Consider the following 14,280-nt stretch of genomic DNA (forward strand, 5'->3'; position numbering starts at 1 on the left):
TCTGATGCGAGGCTCCATCCCAGGACCCTGGGATCATGATCTGAGCCTAACGCAGATCCTTAACCGACTGAGCCACCCAAGCGCCCCTACTCCTTCCTTTGTAAACACTTTTATTTCTCAGATTTCATCTTTGTCTCACTTAATCTTCAATTAAACTATTCTTAATTTCAGTTATTATTTATTTCAGTTCCAGAGTTTTCATTTGACTCTTGAATTGCTTCCATGTTGCTGAAATTCTTTATACTTTTTTTCTCTTTACTTGAACACACTGACCACTTTTGTTTCAAATTTCCTATCCAATACCATCAGTATCTGAAAGTACTTGCGGCTCAGTTTTTGTTTGTTTGTTTTAATTTGGCTTGTCAGTTGTTGTTTTGCCATTTAGTCTTTTTTTTTTCCAGGATGCCTCATTATTTTTTGATCAAATGCCAGACATTGTATGGCAAAACAGTTGAGATTACAAATGATATCTTTAAAATGATTTTTGTTTGTTTTCCTGGCAGACAGGTATAATAAAAGAAGTAAGCCTCAATCAGTTGGAGTCTTTCAAGTTTCATCTTTTTTTTTTTAATAAATTTTGTTCAAGCTTTATACCAATCTTTTTGTAGGAGGCTTCATGTGATACTGACCACAGTTCTATAGCCAGAACTAGAGATCTCCCAGCTGTTCATCATATAAAACCTACTGAGCATATGTACAAGAGCTGATGGCCAAGCAGTACATCTACACCAGTTTTTCTGAAACAACAAATATGAGGAACAGTATCATAGATGTAGAAGCAATAGCAGTTGCTGAGTTTTCCCTCTCAGCTGTCCCACTACAGGGTAATGCACAGGAATTGAGTAGCTCTGAGTGTAGACTCTAGGTAAGAGATTCTTTTTTTTTTTTTTAAAGATTTATTTATTTATTTGAGAGAGAGACAGAGAGAGCATGCACAAGGGAGGGGCGGAGGGAGAGGGAGAGAATCTCAAGCAGACTCCTTCCTGAGCATGGGGCCAGACCTGGGGTTCAAGGCCAGGTCCAGGTGGGTCCAGGCAGGGCTCAGTCCCAGGATCCCCAAGATCACAACCTGAATAGAAGCCATATGTTTAACCTACTGAGCCACCCAGGCTTCCCTCCAGGTAGGACATTCTGATACTGTTCAGGGGGTATTTTATGTGCATGGCGGGGGAATGAGAAGCTTCTTTGCTGGCATTATAAAGCGCTATATTCTAAGCATTTTGGTCATGATGTTGTAACACAGGGAAATCTTACTTTACCCCTATGCTGCTGCCTCAGTATTTTCACCACAGAAACCACCAGCCCACTCCTTACATCTATAACCATAAAATGTGTCAGAACCTGTCATGTGAGTCCTCACTTGGGCATGTTATCCAAATTGACTATCCTAAGTGTTCAGCTGTAGCTAGTTACATTGGAGACTTACAGGGGCTAACCCTCTAGCAAATCCGTATTGAATGAGTTAATCCTCTCCTTTCGTTCTAGTCTTGACTCTAAACTGTGGCTGACAGATTTTCCACAGCAGCTGAGTGAACACTTCAACCTGCAAAGGCTGTGAGGTTGGATCACTAGAACAACCACCACTGGAGAGACAGACTCAGTTTCACTTAGCATGTAGAAAATGGGGAAAATACGTCACTTCTGCTGTTATGAATCTGCAAATTCATAACTTCTCTGAAACTCCTCGGAGATCTGAGGTCATGTGGCAGCTGACTAAGCTAACATCTAAGGAAAGAGACAGGGCTTGCTTACTTGGGGTAAATATGCAACTCATGTAAACTATTATAAAGAATTAGGGTAGGGGCGCCTGGGTGGCTCAGAGGGTTAAAGCCTCTGCCTTTGGTTCAGGTCATGATCTCAGGGTCCTGGGATCGAGCCCCACATCGGGCTCTCTGCTCAGCGGGGAGCCTGCTTCCCTTCCTCTCTCTCTGCCTGTCTCTCTGCCTACTTGTGATCTCTCTGTCAAATAAATAAATAAAACCTTAAAAAAAAAGGAATTAGGGTAAAGCTTTTAACAAGTTGCTAAAGGTAGACTGTGGGTTTATATGACAGCATAGGACCCTGATTGCTGCAGACTCAGCAATCACACGCTCCTGCAGACACGTTACAGATGTCACTGCATCCTGAAGGTTTGAAAGTGATGAAGGATTGGGGGAGATGAACAAAAGTCGCTGTGCAGAGGACATGAATTCCCTTATGTCCTTAGACATAAGGAGAAAAAGTCTCCCTCTCAGGCCACGGGTGGACTCATTACAGCTGGCAATGAAACAGAGATGTTTCTATACTCCTGGGGGGAAGACTGGAAAGCATACTGAAAAAGTGTAAATACTTTCACACTGATTGCCAGACGTGATCGGCTAAAGGAAACTGATTATTCACAGTAGCGGCTTGCTTGACACACATCCTCTCTCACTTCATGAACGTTTCTTTGCTGTTTCTTTCACCTTCCAAATAAACAGCCTGCACTAGATTCTTCAGGTCTCACGTTGTCTTTTTCCATTTTCCCTTTCTTTAGTCCTTTCTGCCCTTGAAAGAGCATCAATCTATCTTTCCTTTGTTGCATATTCCTCTCCTTGTCTCAGCCTCTTGGCTACCTAACAGTTCCCAGACAGGCGTAAGCAGGGATCAAGCAAAACCCCAAACCAAGCCCTGGAGCACTTATTGATTTAAAAGATAAGAAAAAGTGTTCTGACCTAAGTAGGGTTTTCAGACAAAATGCAAGATCTCTAGTTAAATATAAATTTGGATTAAAAATGGTTTCTTTTCAGGGTAAGTATGCCTCAGGCAATGTTTTTTTTGTTGTTGTTGTCTTTGCAATATTTGTTGTTGATCTGAAATTCAAATTTGACTGGGAATTCTATATTTTAATTTGCTAAATCTGGTCACCCTACAAGCCCAAGGAGTGGATTGGCTAGAAAAATGGAGACAAATACGTATAGGTAGCAAAAATTCTTTCAGAGAGAAGGAAGGTTTATCCTGACCACCCACTCAGAAGTATGTTCTCACCAGCCCTCTGCAAACATATCAGTTGACCTACCCACTCATTCCTCAGTCCCATGTGTTTTGATCAGATTTCATCAAGTATTTGGGTGCCCAACTAATATTTTTCAAATGACTGAAAGGCCTCAGGGAAGAACCCATAGGAAGAGGTTAGAGGATGGGGAAATAGAGGAGGTGTTTTGTAAAGACTGTAGCCCTGGGAAATAGAGGAGGTGTTTTGTAAAGACTGTAGCCCTGTAAGTACCCACAGAACTTAACTTTCTTTCTTTTTTTAAAATTTATTTATTTGACAGACAGAGATCACAAGTAGGCAGAGAGGCAGTCAGAGAGAGAGGGGGATGCGGGCTCCCTGCTGAGCAGAGAGCCCGATGCGGGACTCAATCCCAGGACCCTGGGATCAGGACCTGAGCTGAAGTGGAGTCATAAGTGTTTTTTGTTTTGTTTTGTTTTTTTTTGTGACTGGCTTATTTCACTTAGCATTATGTCATCAAGATCCACCCATATCATCAGAATTTTCTGCCTTTTAAAAACTGAGGAATATTCAATTGTAGGTATAGGTCACATTTTCTTCATTCATCCAAAGACTCCCTGCTCAGAGGGTCTTGTTCTCTCTCTCTGCCCCTCCCCACAACTCATTCTCTCTCTCTCTCTCTCTCTCAAATAAGTAAATAAAAATCTTTAAAAAAAAAAAAGAATAAGGAATAGCCATTGACTTCAAATACTTCTAAGGAAGGAAAGCTAAGGAACTGTTATTGCTTCTGCATTCATGTTGCTATCCCCTACCAAATGTCCCATCAATGGATCCTTGGGAAGCTTTCACCTCTTGGCTATTGTGAATAGTGTTGTTATGAACGTGAGGTTTGTAAGTATCTCTTCAAAATCCTGCATTGGATTCTATGAGAGTATATACCCAGAAATAGAATTATGATCATACAACAATTCAATGTTCAATTTTTTGAAGAGCCACCGTAGTGTATTCCACAGCAGCTGCACCATTTTACATTCCCACCAATCCTTAGCATAATGTCTACATTGTAGCAATGAATCCTCAATGTACCCTAATCATCAGATTGAGCAGACACAAATAAGAATGGGTAAGAAATACACACACACACACACACACACTCCATCATGGGAACTCTACCTCCATTATCTCACCTAAACCCAATTACCTCACATTGGGCATTTCAACATATGAATTTTGTAAGGACACAGACAGCCCATAACATATGTGTACATGATGTATGTTTATGTATATGTGTGTATGTATTTTTAATTTCATATGTACTTTTGCAAGAGAATGTATGTATTTGTTGGGGTGATTGTGCATTATTTCTTATGGTCTGATGGCACAAATTTCATTTCCCCTGATTTAATTAATTAATTAAATGACACCATGCTCCAGCTATATGTCTCAAATTTTAGTCTTACAGTATACTTATGCATATTTATAATATACTTATAGTATTATTTAATTGTATAAAGTACAAACTTCTCTGCTAGATTTTCAGCCTACAAGTCACTATGTATAAAACAGATACGTATTATGATCAATGACCAGTCATGTCATCTACTTGTCTGTCAATGATTGATTGGTGTGCATCTGTCTTTAGTTAGCACGTAGACAATTAAGTGTAAAGTTATGTTACCTCTTCACCTCACAGTGATAAATTTACATGATATTTTACAAAAATAAGTAATCAAAAGAGGGAACTGTTCAATAATGATTAAATGCAGCAAAGAAATAAAAAGTGGTAATGCTGAAAGTCAAAGTCAAATAGAAAATGGGCAAATAGAGGAGCCCCTGGATGGCTCAGATGGTTAAGAACCTGCCTTCTGCTTAGGTCATGATCTCAGGGACCTGTGATGGAGCCCCACATTGGGCTTCTAGCTCAGCAGGGTGTCTGCTTCTGCCCCTACTTCTACTCCTCTCTCTGCCTCTCCCGCTGCTCACTCTGTCTCTGTCTTTGTGTCTCTCTCTCTCAAATGAATAAATAAAATCTTTAAAAGACAGAGAGAAAATAGACAAGTAGAAAGAAATAGCTGATCATGAATATATTGATATTTCCACTTTTGGAGAAACTCTAGATATGCAGCGAGAGGAATTTTGAAGGCAACCATCAACAAAAATAAGGGATAGAGTTGTGATGAAAAGGATGGAGATGTCCCAGAGAAGTTATATCCACGAATAATTTTTACATAAAAGGGATTCTGAGGTATTTCATGACATTCCAAATGCAAAATAAATAAGTAAATAAATAAATAAAATGTTGAAAGCCCATTCAAACTTAGAAGTATGAAAGTTTAGGAAAGCTTTTATGCTTTCTTTATACTCTCTTCTTTCTTTATACTAGCTCCATGTTTCAGGTTACACAGGAAGGTATGGGCCTCTCCGTGCTCAGCTTTGAGGAGTTGGCAGGTGGGAGGTAAGGAACCAATCAGAGACTGAATTCTTGGAGTTCTTTCTGTGGTCCAGCCAATCCTAGGCTGCTGAGCTCACACCCCTGGAACAAATGGTAGCTGTTAGTGCTGCCTGGAAACCATTACCGTTCCAGCTTCATAACAGAAGAGCCTTGTCTATGAGCTTTGGAGATGGAGAGCGAAGGGATTGAGAATAGGGATGGGATGGAGGTTGTCGAGCAGAAGGTCAAGAGACCAGGTAATGGGGGGCCACAGAGATTGTCCTTGGTACAGAAACTGAGCCTCCCATGATTATCTTAGCATTCTTTCTTGATCCCAATTTGTGTACTCAGCACTTTTGTTTTTAATTGTCCATAATCTGCCCTAAATAAAAGCAGTATTCCTCAATAAAACCAAGACTACAAAGAAATGGTGGATCCACTCCTCTCCACCAGATTTTTCCCCCTCGGAAGAGGCAGCAATAAAAAAGTCCCAGGATGAAGTTTGGTTTTCTATTCTGGACCCAAGGCAAGAAAACTGAGTAGGTAAAACAGTTGTCAGAAATGGCACTAAAAAGGGGAGCCAAAGCACTTTTGAACTCTGGCTGCTGAGAAGTTAGCTCTGAGTACCCTTTCTCATGTTCCCAATATTAATTGCTGTGTTGTGAAGAGTAGCACCTATAGAAGATAGAGAGATAGGTAAATCTTACTTGAGTTTTCTGTTTGCTTGTTATTTGTTTTTTTTCTCTAGAATATAAACAATGACATGCATCTTCCTTAGGTGTAGTAACGAAGAAAATGCTAGTCATGTCAAGTATGCTATGTGGAGGCATCGCTTTTCTTCTTTGGGCAATGTTAGGATTTCCTAGAAAATGTGAGTAACCAATTTCTGTTAAAAATACATTAATTGTATTATCATTACTTCAGTCTCATATCAATGACTAGCGTGTTCTTCCCTAACACAGAATAATTAGAATCAGAAAGCATTCTCCCAGCCAGAGCACCAAATTGCTTTTTAAAGCTTGTCACTTGATTTGCCTTCTAGAAAGATTAATCTTTTTTTTAAAGCTTATTTATTAAAGTAATTTCTACACCCAATGTGGGGCTCAAACTCACAACCTTGAGATTAAGAGTTGCATGCTTTACCAACTGAGCCGGCCAGTCACCCCATAGAAAGATTCTTTTTCTTTTAAGACCTATTGAACTTTGGGCATAGTATTAGATGATGATGCTACCAAAATGAAAAAAAAAAAAAAAAAGGTGGGGGGGTATTTTGGCCTGAAAGGAATTAATCTTTGATGGAAGAAACAAGCACATAAGCAAATAGTAACAATAAAATAATTGCTAAATAGAAGTATGTTCAATTTGAAGAGGAAGAGGAGATTTTAAGTATGCTTTTGGTAGTCAAGCAAAACTTTGTGAAGGGAAAGGTGTTTGTGCTGAACCTTAAGTTCAAGTAGGCATTTATGAGAGAGTGCCTTAGATGAAAGAAAGAATGAGAGTGTCAGAGAATTATGCCAGGTGTAAATGTGATAGAGTTAAAAAGAAGTGGGGTGGGGACTAACAATTGTATTACTGTTCCTTAGTGCATTAACTCTCTTACTCCCGTAGATGATTACGTTATACTTTTCCCTTTTCTTCAGAATGCTTCAGTCTCAGGTCTATATTTGCTATCAATTTTACCTCATAAACTATAACAATTACTAAAAAACTTCCAAATACTCTCGTGACCACCTCTACTTGCTTACCTCTATCTCTACCTGTAATACACTCTGTCTAGAATCCTGGTACTGTAGATAGAGTTTTCATGTTCTACTCCAGTTTCTATAGCCTCTCACCTGATCAATTATGTGACTATAATAATATTTCTCTCTCTCTCCTACATTATAGTTTTTCCATAGTCAGCTGAAACATCCCCATCAGCAATACATTATGGTAATATCTCTCTTACCTTAAAAAAAATTGATTAGCCCTCACTCTTTCTTCACTATCAATTTCTTTCTTTTTTCTTCCGTTACAGCAAACTCCTGGAAAATTTTTTTTTGCTAAGTTTTTCTAATTTCTATCTTCCTATTTTTTGTCAGTCTACTCTGATCAGGCTCCACTTCCTTTTTCTTCTACAGAATTTGTCTTTCAAGTTCATTGGCAACTTCTGTGTTGCTAAATTTAGTCCTTTCTCAGTTTTCATCTTACTTGACCTCTTTGCAGTATTCAGCAATCTCTCTTCCTGGAAATAATTTCTTCATTTGGCTTCCAAGATACCATTCTCCCATGGTTTGTTTTCTACCTAACTTGTTGGTTCTTCCAGCTTTCCTTTGCTTATTCTTTCTTTTCTCCCTGATGTCTTAACTTTGGGATGCCCTGGGGCTCAGTCCCTGGGCAGGTCCCTTCTTTACCTACCCTTACACCCTTGGCAATCTGAACCTTACCTGCAACTTTGTCACACTTACAATGAACTCCAAATACATGCCTCCAATCTGTGTTTCTTAACTGAATTCCAAATTTGTAACCCATCTAGTGGACTGTCTAATAAACTTCTCAAGCATAACATTGTCCAAGCTGAAATCTTATTCTGGCTTTCTCTCATAACCCCTTCTTATCTGTGATCTGTCTTATTTCAGGAAACAGCAACTTTGTCTTTCCAATTTTTAACCAACCTTATAGTCATATTTGACACTTTTTAATGCCTCATACCCCTATTCCCCACATAATCAGCAAATTCTTCCTGGTCTTTCAAAATATAAATAGGATCTGTGTACTTTTCACCACTTCTACTGTTACCACCCTCTACCTAGCCAACATCCTCTTTTCTAAATGTTCTTCCCTCTTCTACCCTTTACCTCTTAGGGCAAGGTTGTCCAGTGAAAAAAATGAGCCACAAATATCATATATATTTTAGATGGTACACTGAAAAACTAAAAATAAATAAATAAATAAATAAATAAATAAATAAAACAATGAAACTAGTTTTCATTGTATTTTTTGTTTAACCCAGTGTGAAAAAGAAAATAAAATGGAGTCATTTACATCAAAGTGTTTTAAAATGTATCCAGGAGGCCATTAAGGAGGTAAGCCTTATGCGTATCCTCCAAAACTTTTGAACCAGGCCAAATCCCAAATATTTCAAGGGTTCTGCAAGACCTCCTGGAATTTGCTACACTAATGAAAGCCTTAGCCACCAATTATGCTTACCCAAGATTAGTTTTCTGCTATCAGCACCGATCAAAATTCTTTGTAATATATACAAAACTTCCCTTTTTTTTCTTTAAAAACTCCTGACTTTTGCTCCCTAGAGGGATGCTATTTGGATTGCCACTCAAATCTATAAACACTGAATTGCAATTCTTTGATTTTAAAAATGCTTTTGCTTAGTTATTGCCTCCTGAAAATTTTAGGTTAATATCAGTATAGTCAATATATTATCATTTCACCATCTATCAATTTATTACTAATGATATTTTTAAGACTTTTGTACTAAGTTTTTAACATTCACTGTGTATCTTATAGGATATTTGGAGTTGATTTAGCCATATTTCAAATATCAATAGCAATGTGTAGCTAGTGGCTACCATACTGGACAGTACACTTCTAGAATACATTTAAAATTTTTTTCAAAAACAAATCAGATCTGTTTAAAATGCTGCTATGGTTATTCATTCATTTGGAGTAATGCCAAAATCTTGCCAATGGTCTACAAGGCTCTATTGGATCTGGTCATCCAGTCACCAGTTACTTCTGTGATCTCATCTCCTCCCACTTGTCCCTTCACTCAGTCTTCTTCAGTCATACAGGCATCCTCACTATTTTGTGAACAAGCCAGGCCTTCACCTTGGTCTTTTGTACTGTTTCTTCTCTTTGTTGAGGGAGATCTTCCCAGATATACACATATTCCTCACTAGTTCACTACCCTCAAGTTTTGGTAAAATCACCCTCTGGTTGATCCTATCCTGGCTACTGCATTAAAATTGTAAGACTTTCTACCAATAACCCTAATCCCCCTTAATGACAAACTATAAAATTTAGTAGACAAGCAAGTCCCATAAAAGCAAAGATTTTTTTGGTATCTTATGCACACTGTTGTATTTCTAGACCTACAGAAATGTCTGGCACATGATAGAAGCTCAAGTGGTAGTTGTCAAATTAATGAATGAATGAATGATAAAAGTTGGTTTTCTGGTAACCCAAGTTGTGAACCAAATACTTGATTTTGTACTAACTTGTACAAACTGTTACTGTATAAACTTTACTAACTATACTGCTGGTTTCTTGTATCATTTGAAGATTTTCTCATTCATAGGCTTGACTATGAACTAGTCATTTATTTCAACTGTGAAGAGGTGTACTTTTGGTGAGCTTTGGTTTTCTCAGGGCTATACCTTAATAAGTAACTTCATCTGTCTAGTTTCAGTAAATTGGAAAGTAAAAAGTGGATAGCAGAAAGGTAGTAAATTCCAAACTTTTTTTCCTTGAATTATTTTGTGTTTAAAAACAAATGAACAGGGCGCCTGGGTGGCTCAGTGGGTTCAGCCGCTGCCTTCGGCTCAGGTCATGATCTCAGGGTCCTGGGATCGAGTCCCACATCGGGCTCTCTGCTCAGCGGGGAGCCTGCTTTCCTCTCTCTCTCTCTCTGCCTGCCTCTCTACCTACTTGTGATCTCTGTCTGTCAAATAAATAAATAAAATCTTAAAAAAAAAATGAACAACTTCAACTTCTGGGGAAAATCTGTTCTTGAAAGACAATCTAGTCTCAATTAAGCCAGCAATAGGAAGCCAACCCTCTGAGGTTATGGATACAGATAGTTGGTTTATTTACAGTGAGACATGTCCCAGGCACCTTAGTAAATTATAGGAAAGGAAATGGGTAAATAGAGAAAATGCCAATAATATAAAAAAATGGGAAGAAACTGGCTAGAGAAGATTTTTTGTTTATTGGTCTATTGTTGCTATATTAAATAACGCATACACCTGCATTTTTCAGTCTTGATTTCTTTCATGCTATGTTCTTAATTTTTTTTCTGAGTTGACATTTGAAGTTCAATCATTTGAATTGAATATGGAAGTAAAATTCATTTTCTCAATCTGAAATATATCTTTTATACTGAAGGTAAGACTCTTCCTTTCTCTTACACTTTCTTCATTTTTTTTTCTACCACTGTGTTAATTTTAGTTAAAAATCCAAGGATATTTAAAGACAATACATGCTCTGAAGATGAAACCATATGTCCACAAGGCTGGAACCAAATCAATAATAATTGCTTCTTTCAATCTGAACATGAAAAAACTTGGATAGATGGCCAAGCAAACTGCATAGCCTATCGTGGATCTCTCGCCATATTCAACTCCAAGAATGAAGTGGTTAGATTTCTCCTTTGCAATATACATCACATCTAATTTATTGAGTAGCTATTATATGACAGGTATCCTTCTAGGGTATGATATATCAGCCAACAAAACAAAGATCTTTGCCTTTCTGGAGCTTACATCCCAGAGGAAGAGACAGGGAATGAAAAATAATCAAAACGAATGTGTAAATTGTATAGTATATTAGAAGTTAGTAAATTTTGATAAACATATATATGATTTATGTATATAACATACGTGTGTATGATATGAAATAGATATGAATAAGTGATATTCTGAGTGTTCTAAGTGGGTAGGTTGCATGTAAGATAGTCTTATTGAGATGATACTGAGCAAAACTATCGGGTGGAAAAGAGTTAGAGAAGTATCTGGGGAATCAGCTTCCCAAGAAGAAGAAACATCTAGAACATGGACCTCATGGTAGGTATATGCCTGGAATATTCAAGGAACAAAAAAGAAAATCAGCCAATGTGCCTAGAATGAGGGAGTGAGTGAAAGATATGGGTGATTAGGGTCTTGGAGGCTATAGTAAATACTTTGGTTTTCCTCCAAGTAAAATAGGGAAATACTGCAGAACTATGAACTAAAGTGAGACATGATTTGACTTAAGTTTAAAAAAAATCATTATCTTTGCTGTGATGAGCTAGTGGGAGGCAAATATAAAAGTAGAGTGCCATGTTACAAGGTTATTGCAATAACCCTAGCAAGACATAATGGGCCCAAGGAAGGACCATAGCACTGGAGGTAGTGAGAATGAGAAAACTCATTCTCAAATCTTTAATGAAACAACACCCCATGTTTCATTAAAGGAATCTTTGATGCCCTATCTGGAACCTTCTTCATATTGGATTGGACTAAAGAAGCCAAATGCAAGCGCACCCTGGGTGTGGGCAAATGGAGATGCATTCGACAATTGGTAAGCTTTAATAACATTTATTATAAAATATGCTAAGCATGGTAAGGAATCTAAGCCTATAATCAGCTACCCTTATAGTTTCCTCCACATTATCTCCCCAAAAGACCATCAATGTATATAGATGCCAAAGAGAACCTTCAAACAAATATATAGTCCTTAGTGAGGGTTTGGCATCAAATATCAACATCTACTTCTATATGGTAAATTAGACTGTATATACCACATGTGTACCACAAGTGTTCTTTTAATCTAAGACTATATAAAAATCTAACTAGCTTGATCCTTGCTTCTTTCCAGTTGGGGTTTTGTCTCTATCTGTTTGTTTGTTGTTGCTTTGGACTGTCATTGCTAAGGAGTCTGAGAGAGTGTACTCAAGTCTACATACCACACACACTGGTGAACTGAAATGGAAGGGAATGAGTGAGAAAGAGAAAATGCATGCTCTAGGCGATCTTTATTTAAAATTTTCGAACTTTTCAAACTTCTCAATGTTTCCTAGCTTGAAGAACTGATTATACCTCTCAACTCCGTTTTCGTTTTTGAAACATTTGATTTTTTTCCAACTTCAGAGAGGAGAAAAGCAAAGAAAGAATATTGAGTTCCCTGTAAAGGGAACCCCTAGTTACAATTTATTTAGCATCTAATTCTGTGCTAGATATTATATGAGGGGTGACCCAACCAAGAAATAGCAGGACTTTCTAAAAGTAAACTTCTATTATTGTATTTATATCCAATTTGGGGTGAAAATACACAATGATTTGAGGATAATAATATAGCCAACTCTGAAAAATGTAAGAAAACTATGACATAAATTAAAATTTCTGACTATCAAACCTAATATAATGATATTTTCTTTAGAGAAAATATTGGCAGTTTAACATGATATTTTATATTATATATAGTCCTACTTAAAAATAAAAAATGAGGAAGAAGTAAAAACTAGAAGTTGGTTAAAGATGGTGTATTAGTTTGCTAAGGCTGCTGTAGCAAATATCACAGACTAGACAGTGTGAACAACAGTTCTAGAGACTAGAAATCCCAGATCAAGATGTCAGGAGGGTTGATTTCTTCTGAGGCCTCTCTTTTTGGCTTGTAAATGGTCATCTTCTCCCTCTGTGTCTTCACATGTTCTTCCCTCTGTGCAAATGCTTATCTTGTTCAAATATTTTCTTATGAGGACACCAGGAATATTGGATTAGGGTTCTAAAGATCTCTTTTTAACTTAATCACCTCTTCAAACACTTCATCTCTTAATATGGTTATATTCTGAGCTACTAGGGGTTAGATCTTAAACATCTGAATTTGGGGGGTGGCATAAGTAAGACCATTGCAGTTAGCATTAGGGTAGGCACAGAAATGGACACATATTTTGGAAATAGGATAAATTCTGAAGATATCCTAAAAGCTGGGAAAGTGCACACCAGTGCCACAAAGTTTCCCAAAAATGAGGTGCTAAAACATTTTAATTGCCATATAACCAGAAATCCATCATAACTCAACATTCTCTTTTTTTTCATTTTGAATTTTCAATTGTGTATGTTTTATGTGACCTAAAATAAGAATTTAGAAGACCCTTCCTAGATATTTTACTTGTGATTATTTACATGTTTCACAGTTCATCAGGTGAATACCTATTTCACTATTACTATGCTAATAGATTCAAAATACGGTTGAGGGAACATCTACTTCAGCCTTTTGACCAGTTTTGTAAATGTGTGCAGGGGTGTGGGAATCAGTGAAATTTCAGTTATACTCTACCTGTATATGATCTTTAAATGGTTCACTATATTTACTTTTGTTCTTTTGTTTAAAAGGAAAGATCTAATCCTTCCCAAAGTGATTTTCAATGTTTACTCCACTGTAAAACGGCATCAAGTTCCAGGATTCTTTGTTGTTACTGCAGTGAAGTTCCTTGGTGTTAGTTTCTTTCCACACCACCATCCCGAAGTGAAGTTTGGAGGCTGAAGAGGAGAGAAACAGTTCATTTCACTCCTTCTACTCCTTTTTAGTTGCAAATTTTGAAACATGGTCACCAAAGTTACATATTTTAGTCTGTACGTAGTTATTTTTCATGCGGTTCGGTAAATAATTAACCTCCTTATTTTGTTCCAGGTTTAATATTGAAGGAAGTGGAACGTGTGCCTTCATGTTTAAGAACGGCATAAGCAGTGCCAGTTGCAATGATGCAATAAAATATATATGCAGCAGGGAATCCTTTTGTCCTTAGACAAAGGGTCCTTCACGATAAAGTAAATAAAATAATTAAAGAAAGACTATCCTTTTATGTGTTATAAATTCATATGGATACATTTTCCTTCCCATCAAACATATGCTTTAAGTTGCTTGATAAAATTTTAAATGACTTCTATCTTCATTTAAATAACTTATCTAAGATCAAGAAACTAAACTGAATTTTTACATGATGTCGCTTCGCCACGTAAATTGGTGTGTCTAAGCCTGGGGGTATAACAGTGGTCTTGTTCACAACTGATTCAACAACATGCCTCAGTGGAACAGACTGGAGGGTAAAGAGGAAGGAGTGAAAGATTCCTCTGTCTGAAATTCAATTTAATTTGCCTACAAGAGATGAGAGATGAAGCATGAA

General features: G+C 37.3%; 1 protein-coding gene across 6 annotated transcripts in view; it reads left to right on the forward strand.

The window, feature by feature from the left end:
* Window positions 1-13,937, forward strand: part of LOC125106782 (C-type lectin domain family 2 member F-like) — a 42,947-nt gene extending 29,010 nt beyond the window's left edge. For 5 of the 6 annotated variants that reach the window (XM_047741332.1, XM_047741330.1, XM_047741333.1 and 2 more), the window contains 5 exons: window positions 5,477-5,659; window positions 6,181-6,273; window positions 10,566-10,753; window positions 11,569-11,675; window positions 13,788-13,937. In XM_047741332.1, the coding sequence (XP_047597288.1) occupies window positions 5,593-5,659; window positions 6,181-6,273; window positions 10,566-10,753; window positions 11,569-11,675; window positions 13,788-13,902 (570 nt within the window). In that variant the 5' untranslated portion in view covers window positions 5,477-5,592 and the 3' untranslated portion in view covers window positions 13,903-13,937. Of the gene's footprint in view, window positions 1-5,476; window positions 5,660-5,855; window positions 6,274-10,565; window positions 10,754-11,568; window positions 11,676-13,787 lie in introns of those variants that run through there. The other variant, XM_047741335.1, reaches the window with a different exon arrangement.
* Window positions 13,938-14,280: the final 343 nt, after the last annotated feature.

The sequence above is a fragment of the Lutra lutra genome, chromosome 8, assembly GCF_902655055.1.
Source record: "Lutra lutra chromosome 8, mLutLut1.2, whole genome shotgun sequence".
Classification (NCBI taxonomy): domain Eukaryota; kingdom Metazoa; phylum Chordata; class Mammalia; order Carnivora; family Mustelidae; genus Lutra; species Lutra lutra.